At 40.5% G+C, this 19,690-nt stretch overlaps 1 protein-coding gene across 1 annotated transcript; it reads left to right on the forward strand.

The window, feature by feature from the left end:
* Nucleotides 1-3,366: 3,366 nt before the first annotated feature.
* hrh2b (histamine receptor H2b) lies at nucleotides 3,367-4,486 on the forward strand. Its single transcript, XM_028421901.1, has 2 exons — nucleotides 3,367-3,987; nucleotides 4,073-4,486. The coding sequence occupies exons 1-2, from the start codon at nucleotides 3,367-3,369 to the stop codon at nucleotides 4,484-4,486; spliced, it is 1,035 nt and encodes a 344-aa protein (XP_028277702.1).
* The last annotated feature ends 15,204 nt before the right edge of the window (nucleotides 4,487-19,690 follow it).

Raw genomic sequence — 19,690 nt, forward strand, 5'->3', positions numbered from 1 at the left:
TCTAATTCTGGCATTTTTATATGTATTTTTTCACAAAATATTAGCCATAGCAGCAGTGACTTAACTTAATCTTAGTCAGCCATGAATGATGGTGACTAAGATTAAGCACACAAAAGGTGATTCTGATGATTATTGTTTGAACACCATCATAATATCCTCCACCATAACATAAATATTATAACCCTATATCCGCTGTATTATCATTGCAACTGTCATCTCGCCATATTGTCATATCTGTCATAACAGCAAGGATTATATAGGAAAGCCCTGATCAGAGTCACAAAACAAACAACAAAGCAGTTCCTGGAGGGGCGTAGTAGGCTTTTTAAAAGTGTGGGGGATGAGGTTTGACTGAGGTGGGGCTTAGCAAGACTGAAGCTGAACACAACTAAATGTGTTTTACATACCTCATACTTGTGACATTTACCAACCTCTAAGTAGAGTTTATGCGCCAAATTCAAGCAGGATATTCAATATTCTGCTGGCTATCAATATCAGTGCAGTTATAGTTCAGTGTTTCTGGATCACACTGCATTATTTACATTTCCAATATGCCTTACACTATGCCTTAAACTGTAAGAGCCATTAATCCCGCTCTCATATTGTTACAATTTACCACCTTGCCTCTGATTCTTAAGTTAAAATACATTCTCCATAGCTATTCTGAATAACAAGGTCAGTCACAAATTGAAACTCTTGTGTATATATTTTTAAATATTTTAACAATAAACTGATGCAGTAGCTGAAAGCATTGTTTATGGTTATGTTTGCATTCTTTATAACTGCTTTGTCCTCATCTGGCTTTTTCATTATTTTTGTCTTCCTCACCTACATCCCAATCAGAACATTTGAAAGAAAAATGTGAAATTTTACATCCATCCACCAGTAATACGCTCAACCACACAGCATGTATTCCTTAAATAAAACTGTAACTTCAGAAAAACAGTATGAGGCATTTTAATCCTGCTCACCTGTGAACCTCCCTGTGCCTCTGAAATAACTCAAGTTTCTGGTAACTGACTCCTACAAAAGCCTCCCTCAATTAATGTCACTTACAAGAGGTCTCTTGAAACAGCATCAATCCCCTGCTGCAGTTCCCTTCGCTGCATCTTAACACCGCGTGGTAAAAACACGGTGGTGAGTGGGAGCTAGGTCTGACAGGGCTGTGAAACTGCTAGCTAGCCTACATGCTAGCATCATGCAGCTCCCTCTAACAACGTAACACTAGCTGCCGACGTGAACCGGGAACATGACGAACATGTATCAGCAGCAGATATTCTATTGTGACAGAGAGGCTGGCTTTATTAATTCACTGTGGTGCAGTGTTCTTCACACTTACTGCCTCACCTTCAGACCGCTCCTTTCCAGATAAAGTCTCCTCAGCCGTCTCCGTCCTACGTGTTAGCGAAGCGATTCATTCATGTTTGCCTCCTAACTCGCTAACTGGCTAACGCACTTCGCTGTGATTTGCTGTAACATCTGTCAATCAAACTAACTTGACCAATGTGTGTGGCCTCCTGTGTGTGTGTGTGGGATCAGAGTGTTTTCATATATCTCTGAGGAATACAGATAATGACACATTCTCCAGGAAGTTTCACATAACTTTATGAATTCAATTAGAAAAGGGTTGACTAAATTAGTGAATTAGTGCAAAGTCATCATCAGCAATAGATGATGTTTACATACTCTGCTGCTATAAAAGCTTTGTCTGTTTTACAGTAGATTAATCAAATCCTAATAAGAAAATCTGTTTATCATGGTAGCACATTAGGCCAGAGTACATCACTATAATAAAGGAAACACTATTATAATAACCACAGCCTAACACTGCTTAGTAGTTTGAGCTTAGATCCTGTATAAACGCATCAGGTTTGAATTTACTGAACGAACGATGATACTTAAAGCCTGAGTCATGCAGAAAACAGATGGATTACTTCCATCAAATTAAATTAGCTGCTACTGCAAATTAGTTTAGTTCCTTTATTATTAAATAAGCCAGACATCACTCTTCACTCTTCTCACTACAAAGCCAGGACAGATGGGGCTGTGAAAGAACAGCTCAAAGAGAAGCTGAACAAGTTCACTCTGATCACACTTACATCAGTTACACATTTTTTTGTTTGATGTCCAACTTTCTAAAAAGCAAAAAAAACAGCTTTATGTGACATTTGTAGTTGCAGAACTGTCAGTGCAGAAGATAAAGGAGAAAAGCTACAGATAAACGAGACATGTCTTTGATATGCGGTGTATCCGTCTTTGACATTCTAACATCGTCTCCAAAAACTTCTTTCTTTTGTCAAATCTTAGAGCCTTAGAATTGTTTATATGACTCCTCCAACCATGACAGAATGTTTTATGCTTGTTTTGAAGATGTTGTATCACCCTGATGGTGATGCACAATATAGAGCAGCCCACGCTTTCTCTCTCTCTCCAGTAAATATTCCCATCTCTAGGGACGCACTCTCTAACCTCAGCATACTACATCTGTAAACAAAGGCGCATACTCTTTATCTCTCTCTGGATTGCAAATCATCCAAGTACATGACTTATTCCACGTCTACAGATTATTGCCAGATTCCGATCAAGAGGATAGTTTTTTAATATAATGTACCCATTTCCAGTCAAAGTTAGGTACAATATACTGACTGAAACTCAAGACGAGAAGAATCTTACCATAAATGTTTGATGTCCAAACACCTTGTTAAACATTACAATGGATAAATAAGCATAAGAACGATGGGGGTAAATAAACAAACAGTTTTGGGGTGAGTCACATTTTGTTATAATCCAGAATATGACATTTGAGATTATGGTCACCCTAAAAGCCAAGCATAATGTCACGTTTGCATGCATCGTCGCTAAGAAGCATGACACAGCCACAGACATGTAAATAAAGGCAGACCTGTGTAACAACCTCTGACCATTATCATCTTAGTGTCAGAGTCCACATTACTTCTTGTTATACAAATATGGGCAAAGCAGAGGGGAGCGACTAGAGCTGAGGTGGGCAGGCAGCCGCATTAGAACAGCTGGTATTTATTACATAAATCAAGACATGTAATAGAAATGGCTGATTTTCTGAGTTTATTTATATGTACTGTTTTGGTTCTTTCTAATAATTTTCTGTTACCGTTTTAGGTTTTTCATCAGGAACATATGTACATATGTACCAAAAGGGACTGATGGCCAGGAAGTGCTTTCCACTCAGTGATCTACTTCTGAACCTGATAACCTCTCCACAGATGTACAAAGAAAATGACTGTCTGATGGAAAAGCAAATTGAGAGTTAAGTGGATGAGTCATTTGCCACTGAAACGCCAACTGTAGCACTGTTTCGGTGCCTGAGTGCTTGAGGAGGAGTGCAGCATGATCTCCACAGCTTTCCGGTGGCTGATCCTGGTGGGTTTTATCATTCTGACCATTGGTGGTAACGTGCTGGTGTGCCTGGCTGTGGGGCTCAGTCGTCGGCTGTGGCGAATCGCTAACTGCTTTGTGGTGTCACTGGCAGTGACTGACCTCCTACTGGGCCTGCTGGTGCTGCCCTTGTCTGCCACTGTGGAGCTGCGCAGTGGGAAATGGCCCTTTGGAGGAGCCCTGTGCAACATCTACATCTCACTGGATGTCATGCTGTGTACATCATCCATCATGACCCTTCTGGCAATCAGTGTTGACCGATACTTGGCCATTTCAGCCCCCCTTAGCTACTCCCGGAGAGTTACCCCAAGAAGGGTTACACTGGTCATCTTTGCCATCTGGACACTGTCATTAGCTCTGTCCTTCGTGCCTATCCACCTGGGCTGGAACACAATAGACTACAGAGTGCAGCACTTGGACTGGGGCATGGAGGATGAGGACGAGGAGGGACGCTACTGCCAGTTTGAATGGAATAACAACTATGTTGCTCTTTATACCTTTGGCTCATTCTACCTGCCTCTTCTGATTATGTGTGGAATGTATCTTTGCATATTCAGAATAGCTCGAGAACAGGTCAGTGTTTATGGTGATTTTGTAACATTGTTTCTGTCTAAGGGATGATGAAAATTAAGACAAAATAAAATTTCAATCTTTTCAGGTGCGACGTATTCGGGCTGCCACGCCATCCTTTGCCCGCACCACGACAGCAGCCATATTCCGAGAACATAAAGCTACAGTGACTCTAGCAGCAGTACTGGGGGCTTTTGTCATCTGCTGGTTCCCTTACTTCACCTTCTTCACCTGCATGGGCATAAAGGAAAAGACAAACCCCCCTAACACCATCCACTCTATAGTCCTATGGTTGGGCTATTTTAACTCAACTCTTAATCCCATCCTGTACCCAGCCTTCAACAGGGATTTCCGAAAGGCCTATGGTGAGCTGCTTCGCTGCAGAGGACCGTATCACAGAAAACTGCAGCTTACTCGGGCATCCCTGCATAAACGACTGACCTTTACTCATGGACAAAGGGTCTCCAAACAGTCTCAGAAACATATAGACACAGTTAAGTAAGAACCTGGGCAGAAAAACCTCACTATATCTGAAAGAAACGGTGTCCCTGATGAGCCCAGGTGATGATGGATACAGTGTAAAATGTTACAAACTTGCTTAAATAATCTTAGTACCAGATTAGGTAATCTTAAAGTCTTAGAGAGGTTCATTGTACAACCTTTCACCAGATTCACACTAGGAATGTTATGTAACTTTTGGTGGTAAAAGAGGACAAATTCTTAATTAAAAGCTGTCCGCTATTTTGTTGATTAGGTCTTTTATTTTAAAGCATGCAGGAATGAAATACCTATTGCACCTTTTTTTTCTTGAAAACAAAGAATAGATGACCCTGTTATTAGTTTTCTAGCAAGCCGCATGAAGACAGGGGCAGTTAAAAGTTTGCAGATTACTTGTTTTTCCATTCTTCAGGCCGCCAGTGAAAGTGAACAAGTGACCAGCAAGATGATTTGATATGTAGGCCTACAATATGTGTATGCTTGACTTGAGCCAAGCAGGAAAACCTGAAGGATTTTTTTCAGTGCCAACCAGATGCTTTTAAAAGGATGCTTTTATAATAAAGTATATTCTATTCTTTTGCTTAAAAAATGGCCATTATTCTGTCAGAAACTGGATGAACTTCAATATTGCATATGCAACAGTGTGATGGTTTATAAAACATGCTAGTATCCATCACAGGGGTACTCTACAGTGTAAGTTCGGGCACCCCTGTCTGATTACCAAAAACACAAATGTGTACTGCATAAATTCAGCAGACCATGGGGTTTGCTATCAGCTATTTAGTGCCATCTAGTGGTGAGATTGTAATATAAAAAAACAGTTCCAGTGCTGCGTTCAGTTCATACTTTTAGTACATGCTACAGTTTGCTCTCACAGACTGGTGCACAAGCAGTTTGAGTACAGTTACTACACACTATGACATCACAAGATGGCACATCGACCTTTGACCCTCATGCTCATATCATTGTTGGTTTCTGTTTTGCAAAACTCTGTTGTGACTTTATTATGCTGTCTCCTGCTTAATTGGCAATCATGGCACTCAGATTAACAACAGTCAAAATGACTAATGTTCATAATAGTCTTACAATTACAGTATAAACTGACAGAAACATAATTATAAACACTATTGAACTTCTGACCACTGTGATAAGGTAGCAATGCAAGTTTTATTTTTGTGAGTGTGCAAAACATTCCTTGGTTGCTAAAAAAAGAAAATACTGATTCATGTCTCTATCTTCTCACTATATGTGTCCCTCTGTAAATATTTGACAACAATAAAGTGCTGTAACTTAACCTGGACAGATTAAATAACTGATCCAAATCAGATCAGGTCTCTGTAACTGTTACATAACGGGACTAAACTGTGCTTTCAGTAAATTTCCAGACTGTGCCATGTTGAGTGCGTCATCCTGTGCTTTATAAAAATTTATTGCTGCCTCAAAAGTGTGCTAATCCAATATTGTCTCATTGTTTATACAGGGCATGATGCAGAGATACCCGTGTAATATCAGGTGTTGAGTAGTTCCACTGTGGTCCTCTCTGTTTACTGGTACATCATCATTTCCTGTGCTGCATCTCTGTGGCTCAAAGATAAATAAAATCCTGTTGCTGTACAAAGAGCAGCGCTTTTATCTCAGTGTCAATCTTTTCATTGTTAATTGTTAGGCATGTAAACAATTATTTATACATGATAATGGAACATAGACAACGAGAATGGGGTTGACAGTGTTTCAGGAACAGGAATGGAGTGTGATTTGAGGTTCATTATTTCAGCTTCAGTAGACTTTAATAAGACATTTGCCTGTCAACAGTATATGAGCTGAAGTGCAGGGTTAAAAAAACAAGGCAAGACAAATAGTGCTGTCACAGTAATTACTGTGATTGTGGTGTGAGATTGCACAGCATGAAATAGAATCAGCATCATCATTTACCACATAATAAGTCATTATAGTTAGTGCAACAAACTGTTGATGATGATGATGATGACTGAGAATCTTCATCAACAATGAAGATTCTCAGTCATTCAGTATTTGCTTTCAAAGGGTTGAGGCAAGGCTTCTGGACTTGTGTTGAGTTTTCTTGAAGATGTTTCGCTGCTCCTCCAAGCAGCTTCTTCACTTCTATCTGTTTGATGAGGAAGCATAGTTTATATGTGGTGGAGTATGGGGTTCCATTTAGTGGAGGACCTCAGGGGGTAGGTCTGTGTGAAACTCACAAACAATAGCTCTAAATGTCTCCATACTTTTGTTGGTCTCCATTGACTATGTTTAAAAGAGAAAAACAAAGATTACCACAGCATTTACCTTGAGAAAACCTTTATTGCTATTGATTTGCACAGAATAATAAAATTCAATTCAAACACTGTTAAGATCCATGTTGGCCTCCTTATGATCTGTTCTTTTTGTTTGGCCATAGTATGCATAATATAAACAGTATACTGAGTGACTTAAAGGTTAGAATTGTTATCTGCAAGTACGCACACTGTATACTACACCTATGACATCATATGTGTATTTATTGGTCAGTGAACTCTGACCTCAATTTAGATATTCCTTCACATAGACACTAGAGCCAAGTTATCCAGTATGAACAAAGAATTCAGTTTAGTTTAAGGGTATCATATTCACCTGGAAATGCCAAAAAAAGCAAAGTTTCAAAGATAAAATTCTGGTATTTCCACCAGATGGCAGTAAAAACCTGCTTTCACTTAGCAAACTCTCCCTTCACAGAGCCGTATTCTCTGCTGAAACCATTTGCTGTGTTTTAGAACAACAACATGTGAACAAACACAGGGTTCTGAAGACACTGTATTTGGTGAAGTGTGAGACAGAACCATAAAATCAACACTGAATGCCAGAAAAGGGCAGCAGTCACATTATTTCCAGTTCACTATTTTAAAGTATTTCTGTCATTTATGTATGTCCAGTCTATTATAAAGTAATCTAATTAATTCTAATTACTTTTTATTTGCTATCCATGTTGTGATCAGATGAGATTAGAGTGTTTAAATATCTTCACACATTATGCAACTGAGTAGGAGTTAATGGTGGGCAGTGAGGTGTAAAACTTTAATATTTATTTTTTTTATCTGGTTTCCTTACCACTCTATGCTGCTCCTGCTCTTGATTAGAGTGCTGGCTGGTGTTTGTTAAGTCACACATGCTAATTGTCCCCAGTGGACCTGAACAGGACAGCCGTTGCCATGGATAATTAAACAAATTTCTTCTGCAAGCTGCACGGTGGAACAGATTTTGTGGACGTTTGCCACTTGATGAGAATAAACACAAGACAATGCATTTGTCCTATTCTTTAAGTAGATGCATTTTGTTACTCGTATTTCTATGATTCAACATTAAAAAGTGTATTCAAAATTGAAGTGATTGTACTTTGCTATGATATGACAAAAGCATCCTCTTAATGCTTTTCTTTAATGCTCTGCTATTGTATGCTATGCTTTAAGTTAAAATAGGTCTGCATGTACTAGCACATTAAACTTGCAATGTATGATGATGAGCCAGGACAGTGTGTATTTATGTGTGTGTGTGGGTGTATCACTTGTTCTTGCCCCATTCTGCCACATATCTGAGCTCCATGGCTTCTCTGCTCCTGTCACTTCTCATCGTTCCATGGGCAGATCACTGCTGAAGTCCTGTATAGAGATCCAGGAGCAGGTTTGTCTGAGCATGCTCAGTGCGGGGGATTGGATGGCTTAACATCTGAGTGTGGGAGGCAAGGCAAGGCAAGGCAAGGCAAAGCTGCTGCAGGGGTCAGTGGCATAGCTGAATGCATCCAGCAGCAGTTGTTTTTATAGTGACAGCACTGAGCAGATAACCCTGAGGGAATGGAAAATGTGAGGTTAACCAGAATGGGCTTTGACTTTCAGCAAGCCTGTATCTTAAAACATAAGCAGATAATTTTAATCTTGTCTTAACCACGATCTTCTTCCAAAATGCACTTCACTATGGCAACAAAAAAATTTTCCTTGAGGTCCTAAAGTGTTTCTTTTTGTGGATTGATTTATAAATATCATCATATCACCATGGACACAATCACCAGTTCTTTCCTCCTCTTCACTTCTTTCTATTGGCTTTTTAGTGATGTTGACATAAATGCTGTAGGATATCACTGCCAACAGGACTAATAAAAACCTGTTATGTTTAGCATGGTGTGAGATGTTTTTAAATCACAGGAGCAGCAATGTTCTGTCACATTCAAATGCAAATAGGAAAATAGTTTATATTGCCCAACGGATCCATGATTAGCCTTATTTAGTTGGTGGTATAACATGCTGCATGATATGACATGACATGATGTGTTAAGTCTTTGGGTCATGCTTGTGATAATAGGCTACATAAATAACTTGAAAGTGGCACAGACAGAAGACCCCAGTAGTCATGCAGAATTTAGACCAGTGAATTATCCAGGTTATACGTGCTTTGACATTAACATGGCTGCTAATGGTTTCCTAAGGGCAGACATGATTGTAGATGGGACAAATGTGAATGCCAGCTAATTACTTTCTGGGCATTAACATGGTGCTCTGCAGCAATGGTGGAATATACATTAAATCAAGTATCTTCAGGAGGAAACCACTGACCAAATACGTATAAATCTCAGTCACTGATGTCATGTCAGCAACCAATAACCAAAAACCAGAATGAATAATGGTAACTTAATTTGAGTGCATCTTGCTAACAGCATGTCTCCACTTCTACGTTCTTACATTCTTACTGTCATTGTCATTGTGACTTGATACCTCTGGCACAAGAATTTCCTTCGGGATTAATAAAGTTTTATCTTATCTTATCTTATCTTATTGTAGGATATGAACAAACCACCATCAATGATTTGAAGCGACAAAAGCAATCTATATGCTGTCAATTTTCTATGTAAAATATGTGTTTAAAAACTGGTAGAGAATACATAAAATGCATATAATGGCCTTCGACACACAAGCTTCAGAGATGCTGGATAATATAATTTCTCTAACCCTCACTTTCATCATAATTTAATGACTGAAATATACAAAAAAAATCAATAATCAACTACAAATAAACATAAATTATTCCCCAAGAAGTAAAAGAGCAGTGAAAGACCAAAACACAAGCAGCAAATTATTATTAATTAATTATTATATAAGCTAAATTTAAGGCTTAACAAACCAGGGCTCGGGTGTCCACCCTTTACATTTTACTAAGAGCAGCAGCTGAAGTATTGCTTTGAACGCTGACGTGAAGGATTGCTCTGAATTGCTGGAGAATCTGCAATCTGAATTTAATTTGCTGAAACATGGTTAAGAAAAAAATGAAGCTCATATTTTGAAGAGGGCTCAGCAGACTGAGTTCATCGATGAAGCCCCCATAACACGATTCACCATGGAAACAGACTGAAACAAAGCCCCGCCCACTTTCCATTTGAAACACGGTCAGACTGAGTGACCACAGGTCTGTCCTGTAAGCAAACTAGAAAGAGTCCAAGAAGTCAGGAAGAGAGGAGCAGATGTGTGTCCTGACTAGGCGCCCAAATCACTTCATAATGGTGGAGGTTACTGCAACAGGGTGGTAGTCCTTCAACATCACAGATAAATGTCCTCTCATACATCATAGGTGTATAGGTAATAGGTGGACTACATCAATTGTTGGATCAACATGACAAACTGAACAGAAACACAATGCTGCTTTTGTACTTGTAGGAACCACGTGCAATGTGAATGATCTGTGTTTGACTGCTCCTGGTGGTTTAATATAATTAACTCAAAGCCCACTAAGGGCCAGCACAGCTCTCCTGTCTCCTCCAGGCCATTGGACAACTGGTGCATGTTACACCTGTAGAAAAACAAGGAGCTTCCAGGAATAGCTTCTTCACACATTCTTATCAAAAGCACCTTGTACACACACACACACAGGGATGTGTCTACATCTTACTGACTTACTCCCAGAACTCGGTGACAGCGCTGGTCAGGTTGGTGGTGTCAGTCAGGCTGTAGTTGGAGAAACACTGTTCTGTGTTCCAGGGGTTATCTTATCACAGCTTTGCCAAGGCAGCTCCTGCACACACACACACACAGCATGTATAAACAACAACAGGATGCCGTTGAACAAAACATGATGAAATATCTCAGATCTGAATGATGTATTTTTATTTATCAGCCTGGTATAAGTCCTAAAAATAAGGCAGCTTTTCCCCTCATTCCTAGTCAAATGTGTCTCCTCGAGTGAAACACAACAAACACAGTTCAGAACAAAGGGATGTGAGACAGAGACCTTTCAACTGTGAAAATTAAAATTACATTTACTGAATTGGCAATGCTTCAGCGACAAACACTGAACAATAAAAACATGTTTTCTGCTATCTCACCACAAGAGCCTCACTACTGGACCTTCACTCTCTTCCTTCATGTAAGGAGGCAGCAAAAAAAGAAGAAACAAACACAGAAGCGTCCTTCCAAGTATGAGGAGCTGGCCTCTGAACTTTGCTCCCTGCAAAGCCAGCTAGAAACTGCTAACCAAACTGTCCTGGAAGCAACCAGCCTGCTGACCAGTCTGGCAGAGGAGAAGAACTCGGCAAGAAGAGCTGTAACTCCTCAGAGCCACTGACAGTCAGATCCACACAGAACTGGCAGAACAGAAGAGCCTTGTCCAACAACTCAGTGCTGAAAACGAAGCACTGAGGCAGCTCACAGGACTGCTCAGACAGAAGGAGGACTGGGTGACGGGCTAGACTAAATGCGGTCCTAAAACCCCTTATGGCAAAAATAAGAACAAAGACTGTGGCGTCGCCCGGTACGGCACAGCTGGGGGCCCCACCCTGGAGGCAGGCCCGGGGTTGGGGCTCGAAAGCGAGCTCCCGGTGAGCATCGTGGGGCTGACTTTTTAGGGGGAGGGCGGTGGTTGTCAGCTGAGATGGCTCAGGCATCTGTTTCAGATGTTTCAGCCTCATGGACACCTCCCTGGTGAGGTGTTCTGGGCATGTCCCACCGGGAAGAGGCCCCGGGGAAGACCCAGGATGTGGTGGAGAGACTATGTGTCTCAGCTGGACTGGGAACGTCCCCCCGGAGGAGCTGGAGGAAGTGTCCAGTGAGAGGGAAGTCTGGGTGTCCCTGCTTAGACTGCTGACCCTGCAACCCGGCCCTGGATAAGCAGTTAGAAGATGGATGGATGGAAAAATAAAAATTTAAACTAGCCTTCAGTCCCTGAATGTTGAATATTTGATATAGTTTAAGATATAACAATATAAATAATAAGATATAAGATACAACAATATAAATAATAACAGGTGGTTTTTTGCATTTCCTAAAAAAATGCAAGTTTGATGGAGAATCTGCAATCTGAATTTAATTTGCTGAAACACGGTTAAGAATTTGAAAAGATGAAGCTCTATGGCTGCTGTGTATGCTTCTTGTGTTTCAGCCTGTCACCATGGTAACAGCTCTGCCTGCCTAATTAAGCCCTAATTAAGACACCTGTGTGATTCTCCTTTTACTCCTCTCAGGGCAGATCCCATGTATTTTAATGGGGGTTGCACCCTCAGAACAACTGCTTTGTGTGTCCAAACCGAAGCACTCAGACAAAAAATGTAAAAACCATGAGCATCACAAGCATTTGCTCTACAAATGTGGGCGATTTCATTTTAATCCCGCAAAAGATGTGGAGATGGCAGCGAGTTAGAAAATAGGTTTTCTCTTTTCCAGTCGCTTCACTGTTTATATGGGCTCTTAATGAGGAAAAGACCGGCACTTTCCCAGAACAATTGGCTCTGCAAGCAAAACAGTTTGCTTCTTGGTTTCAAGAGTCACCCCGTCAAAACTTGAACCATTTTTCCTTCAAAATGGTGTAAAAATGATCTCAGCCAGACAGAAGGTGCGTGGCAGCAGGATAGTGACACAGAAACTGGTTTAGTTTTTTCGCTCCGGCACACTGCGTGTGACATCATCCGCTCTGAGCCATGCAATACACACCAATGCTGAACTCAGAAACAGGCTTAAAACACTCCAACTTTGAGAGCCTGGCATGTGGAAACGATGAGGAATTAAAAAATTCTGAATACAAGTTTAATAGCCCTTGAAGAGCTGAACAGAATAATGCTTGAATGGTTTTTGTAGCTGAAAGTGTTATGTGAGGTTAAAGGAAGGGTTCCACTCGCAGATCACAAGGTAAGAATCTTTTATTACAAAATAAAAGGAACAAACAACATCCACAGGGCAGGAAAAACGCTGAAGTGTATGAGCCAAGCAGGTCTGCTTGGTCTCACCAGGCACGAGGATTTCGGAGAGGCAAAGACAGGTGAGTAAGGCCCCGTTCACACTGGGGAAAAAATGTGGCTTAAGCAGGATTTGGCCGCATCCAGATCAATCCAGATGTGTTTTTTTCCGAGTGTGAACACCTCCAATCCAGTCCGGCTAGATCCACCCTCGAGAGGTGAATCTAGCAGGATTGGCTCAAATGTGGCTCAGGTGTGAACGCAAATGTGGCTAGCGAATCCAGCTAGCCACATTATTAGCCATATTACGAGGCGCCACCTAGTGGTTTGGAGAACAGCAAACACGCTGGATGAAGCCGGATTGAGTGCGGACACAACTGTGTGCTAAGCAGATTTGAAAATAGGTCTGAACGCATCCAGCTTAAAGGCTGTCTGGGCTCAATCCTACTCTAGCTGGAATGACTTTCTCCAGTGTGAACAGGGCCTAAACCACAGATCAAAACTAAAGCAATGAGAATAATGCTTTCCATCTTACTGCACTTAAAGAGCTGAAGAACTGACGACGAGGGAGGAAGAAGGTCCGGCTTCAGAGTGGTGAGCCAGAGGCGGAGCAACGAGGAACAGGTGAAACCAATGAACCAGACTCCTCCCAGCAGAACCTGCAGACCTGTACACCTGAAAGAGAGCAAAAGGAAAATACAGACCAGCTAATACACACAAAAGGCCCCTAGGGGGCAACGAAGTCTAACACACACTACAGAAAGCATGTGAAACTAGTTACATGTCAAAGAAGAAGGTAGTTTTGGAGGCTTCTCCATAGATTCCCATGTTAAAAATGGCATAAATTGTTTAATATTTGAAAAAATTATAATGTTTGAAAAAAACTTGAAGTTGAGGTGGAAAGTCCTCTATGAGATGAACATTTTGATAGTTGTATGGCTGAAATCGGTCAATGTATGCTGAAGATACGCTGCGCCAAAAAAACGTACGGAAGAATAAAATGAAAGAAGAAGAAGAAAGAGGGTGAAGAACAAGAGTTTGATTGCCTTGCAGTAATCAAAATAAATATTCTGCACATGCTCTTTTCAACAGTGTGGCTTGCACTGTGCTGCTATTTTTACTGTGCCATTCTTTGAGTTAAGTGCTCCTCTCCAGGGATATAAACTGGATTGTGTGAACAGCCACCTTAAGTCACGAAAGCTACGGCCTCCCTGCTGTCGTTGACATTTAGGATACAGGATACTGTTGGGCAGAGACCTCCCAAAATGCAACTATGAGAAAATAAATAGAATCTATAAGCATTAAATATAGACAAGACAGGATGAGGGGGCGAAAAATAGACAGAGGAAGCACTGCGTCATGCTCTCACTGAGTATTTGCCCAGTTCACTGGAGTGAGAAACAAAAAACTCTGTCTTCACAAGCAAATTGCAGACTTACATAACCTGTTTCAAAGTCAGATCCAGACAGAGTACTGTACTGTATTTATGGGGCGATTTGCTTAAGAATTTTGGTGAGTGTGGGTCTGTATCAGCCCAGGTGGGTGTTTGATCACCAGAGTAACAGAAGACGTGAATGCAGTGCACAAAATAACCTGCAAAATGTATCTGGCATAGATAAACTAACTTGTATTAAATCACAAAAAAATATTTTCCGATGCAACTTTATTACAGGTAATATGGTAATTATAAATTAGTGAGGCACTGCAAAGTAGACACTTGTAATACACACACCTACCTTCCACTCACACAACACACCCACCAACCTGAACCCTATTTTCTTTACTGGTTCATGCAGCTGTGCATATCAGCTCAAGTAAAAGGTAGAAGAAGAAGAAGAAAAAGAGCCTAAGAGTGAGGAAGAACAAATACAAGGCAGGAGGAGGGAGCTTCGAAGAGGGAGGGCGGGTACAGTGGTGGCTGCTGCCAGAGCTCTCTGCAGTACAGATCTGCTGAGAGCACCAGAGCGGAGCACTTCCACAGACCACAGCCGCAGGGGTCTCACCGCAGTTCAGAGGAAAACCTCATTCAGCTAATACCTCACAAGACTTCAACACAGCAGCCAGGACAAGGAGAAGGGAAACACAGACAAGAGGAGGAGGTGAGATGAACTGATAACTGCTGTTTGCTGGATGATCAGAACTTCCAGAGGGACGAAGCTCTGCATGTTCTACTTCTGGAGTCCATTTAATAATTTATTTTTTCTCTCATTTTATTAATTAGGACATAATTTACTCTTTTCTGGACAGATTTTATGTATGTCTGTCTCCATTATAGCAACTCTAATACCTGCCTGTAAACTTTACCACAGTGTGTGTGTTTCTTATGGAGGTGTGTGTGTGTGAGCATGTCTTTCTGAATGAGTGAGTGAAATGTACCTGAGCAAGTTAACAGGGTGTAATTGCATGATGTGTCAATGAATCTTTCGAAGCTGTACTTTAAGCCATAAATGTATTATTTACACACACCCTTTTATACTTTTTGTCTCCACAAGGACCTTACGATGTCGCATCACAAAAACAACTGACGCACATTCTTGTCTGCCACAAGGGTTGGATCCAACGTTACATAAGACCAAAGGGTTTTTCTTTAGATATATATATCGGAGGAAACTTGTCCCATCCGCACCTGCCTCAACCTCAGGATGGCTGGCTGCACCAGCCGCTGCAGGCAGGGAGTGCTCAAGTTAATCCAGTCCTTGCGAAGATTGGTCTCAGGATCCCTCGCAAAAGGTACTGTAGCTTTCTATTGAAAGTCTTACAACTGCTTGACACAGTCTTTGTCAGTTTAACACAGACTCGACTGCATGTTACAGTCTATAAAATAGCAACTGATGGTGTTTTCTTGTAATAGAGTAATGTATAAAAAAAACAAGAGAGCATTAACAGCCACCAATGGCACGCCATTAGCCTTAAACCTTTACCCAAAACCTCACCTCATCCACCAATATTTTAACACAAGTCAAGCTTTTCTATAACTGAGTTCTTTTATATTCGTGGAATGTGATGCATCAATGTGGTCAAGATCAGGCTAGAGTTCCTCCATTAGCCATAAAGTAGTCTATTCATCAGCAACCATGCGTCCTGTCAGTGTCCTTGAGCAAAACTCTGAGCTTTTGCTTTGCTTTAAGAAATTACGGTAAACCCAAAAAACTCACATTTTGTGAGGCTCAATATAGTTTGATAGGTAATGTAACCTCAATGCAGCAGCAAGCAGAGGTTGTGGCACCAATTAGTTTGGTCTTACTGAGTGTACTTGTGTGGATGTGTAATGAATGATACCATGTGTGGATCAAATTTTCTGAAACTGAACTAGATAAACATACAAAGTCTCTTGATAACCTTGAACACTAAGTCCAAGATGGCAACAGGAGTAAAAGCTGTAAACAATTTTGTGTAATGCATTGGCACTTCTAACAATGGCTCATCTTACTTGTTGTATTTGAGCACTGTTGGGTGTGGCACATATTCCAAAACATCAACTTCCAAGTTTCAAGGCAAACAGAGAACAGAATAGGTCTTCATCTGTAGAGCGAGGAAAAAAGAACCTACACAATTATATAATAATACTTCTGCTTCTGATCTTGTGAACCTCAGCATACTACATCATATACTTATTGCTATAAGACTGTTACTCGACAATCTATGTATAGAACAGAGTTGGTCTGCTGATAGGGAAAAGGAGGAAAAATCAACCCAAACATCTCTTATTCACAGAGCCTGAGGTCTTATGATTTTGCAGCTGTTGCTGAGTGAAATTAGGGATGTTTTTCAAGTGGAATTTAAAATAATAGCCGTTAGGGGGTTAACATTTAAGCATGTCATTTTAGCACTTACACTGACCCGATATTTAGGAGGAAAGACATTTTATTTTTCCAAATGTCACCAGAAACATTAAAAAGAGTTTCTTTACTTTCACTCTAGAATGCAAAATGGACACGTCTTCAACCTGTGCACACTTAGCCAAAAGTGCTCATGATCTTTAATGCACAATGGTGAGGTCATGTAAGCATCATCTCAGTGACAGTTGTGATGCACTCTAAACCGCTAGTCTTCTTCATTATCGTTGTGTTAAAAGCACTGCGCCTCTCATCCAGTGGTTGAAAGTTTTTTTCACCTAGGCAGCAAACACCCAATGCTGAGTCACCAAGTCAGAGTGCAGCTGCAAGGCAGTCACGACGAATAACACGCACGGCTCTGCTCTAACTTTCAGTCAGATATAGATTTTAAATTAAACTCACACGGCATATGTGTGCAGATGCATCATTTAAACATCCACTTTGGACTTGCTTTTTTCCATCCAGAAACATTTGGATACTCTTACTATCTACCACTAAATTATTTGCAAGCTTGCCCACTGCTAAGAATTTCATTTCTCGGAGGTCAAAGAAGCAAACAAACACAAACATTTTTAACAGTTTCTCTTGATGATGTAAATGTGGAATTTAATCAAGCAGCAATATGACTGCTTCTAAGAATCAATCAAATTTCAATAGTACTAATCAACAGTACCAAACTTCAACATTGTGGTCCAGCAGAAAAAGATGAATGGAATGCAATAACAGCTGTACAAAGAGAGATTGAGAGACTATGTTAAACTGGTGGCTTATTCAGCTATTGTGCTACTCTAGAGATAATACAGCCTACTCATAGCTGCGTGTGTGGACAATCTAGGTCAAGCGATTCAAGCACATATCTGTGGTGTCTAAATGCTGACATTTCAAACCTACTTTCACAGTGAGGAACTAATCTTAAACTGCTTTGACTAATTACCAAAGTCATGTAATACGGCTTTAGAAGAAGTAAATCTTTTGTCTGGATGATCCCTGTTCCCCTGTCATTATTTGTAGTTGTCAGTTATCGTGCCCTCTGCGTCCTCTCTGGATGAGTAGTTGGTGAAATGGAGTGTGAATTGTATTGAACCTCTATTCCCTCGATATTATGCCTCTGCCCTTGTTTGCAGCCTTTCTCCCAATGTTCTTTCATGCTTTGCTGATTGCAGAATGGTAGCGACCTTTCCTGAGTTAAGGTTAAGATGCTGATGTGTTGGTACGTATAAGGCTGTACGTAGTAAGCTACAAAAAGCATAAGACTAAATTCAACCTTAACTTTTAATTGAATTGTAAATTAAAAAAAATCATTAAATAATAATATTCATAGTGTTTCATAAAACCCCGCAAGGTTGGTTTTATTTTATTTTTAGCAGTCACATGGAAAGAGTTAATGTAGGGTTATGGCACGCAAGGAAATAGTCCCTGTGATTGCGTTCCAGACTCTTTTTTACTATTCTCTGCACAATTTACCCATAATCGTGTCTCACAGCTCCACCTGTACAGACTGCATCAGAACAGCACATGCTATCATATGCATGGGAGAAGATAACATAAAGAATTATGCACACACAGGCACATTCACCATCAGACACGCAAGCATGCGTGTGTGCAGCCCTTCGTTTTCAACACACGTATCACTAGTTTGATTTGTTATGCATATTTGGCTGCACACACTTCATATACATAGTGAAATGAAGTGTAAAACTCCCCCTGTTCACCTTTAAGATGCTCTACTTACAAACTCAGCAGCACATGTATATTCATCTTCAGACGTTTCGCAAGCTGAGAGTACTGAGATATAAAAAAAGGGGGTGATGATACGCCTCAGGCCTGAAACTGGCTGGGACTACTTTCTATTCTTAGGAGCAGGAATCAGACTGTACCTTATACCTGTGTTTCACATTGTTTTGCTTGTAAAACTGATCAAAACAATTGTCTGGTATACAATGTTCAAAGCTTCTGGATTCATTATGGGATGTGCCTAATAACATGTCTGACTGATAAGTGTGGATTTGAATTACATGGAGGAGCCCAGAGGACCTAACTTATTAGTTTCTAAAAAAAACACCTGACCTCTCATTTAAATTAGAACAGGTTCAGCTAGGGAAACTAAAACACTGCTAGCAGCACTGTATATATTTTTGTATGTAATGTTGACACTATCTGTGTTCTATTGGAAGGAGTTGGACTCTTGGTGAAGACAGAATTCCACTCCTCCCACCCATGCTGCACCTGTCTCTGGCTATTACCAGTCACACGTGTCCGCTAAGTGCATAACCTTGCAGTATGAGTTGCATCACCCCACACTGCAGACAGATCCAGATCCATCCAAGCCTGTCTAATGTAGCATCTTTTTTGACCACAGCTTCAGCAGAGCTAGCCCTTCATCTGTGAACTGTCCTCCACAACAACTCTCCCTTCCTTCCTTCTCCGCTCACTCTCTCTTTCCTGCTGGCTGTAAAAGCAGTGGATTAGAGTTGACAGAGTGTGTGTCTCTGCTTTTAATTTTTTACATCACCTCACTACACACTTTTATGTAACCGCCTTCTTCTCGATTTATTTTTATCCTTTGCTCTTGCCTCCTCTCTGTGTGTGTGTCCGAGTTTCATTCACCACATTAATGCTGTCCAGTCAAGTTGTTTTACTACTTGACATACACAAAGAATCACCTTTAGATAGACAAGCATTTGTAGCAATGGAACGTGTTGATGATGGTTGTGTAATGAGTGAATGTCTACAAATTCCTGATCACATACTCTTATATAATTATGTTTGTATGTTGCATATTTACTGAAAAGCAAAATGCTTTTGCAGTTGTGACACGAGCTGCTGCTTCTATCAGGAATAAGAGTACTCTGCTGCCATCTGTTGTTCAACAAGTAACACTACAACTTCACAAAACAATTCACAATTCATACTTTTTTATTATATATTGTCAATAATGTGCCACACAATATGAAAAATCTATACAACTATATATTGTGTGTTCTGCTGTTACTTGTATTGATAAGGTTGTAACAAATATGTTGTCACAATGGGTGACAAAAAGCAATGTCACAGTGTTATTAATGATATTCAAATTGATATCCAATATGTTCAATTGCAAGAAAACCCTCTAAATATTAAAGATCGTCTCATAATACGTGCTCTCATATAAGCATCGCCTACTTAAAAGGTC

Source organism: Parambassis ranga, chromosome 14 (assembly GCF_900634625.1).
Source record: "Parambassis ranga chromosome 14, fParRan2.1, whole genome shotgun sequence".
NCBI lineage: Eukaryota > Metazoa > Chordata > Actinopteri > Ambassidae > Parambassis > Parambassis ranga.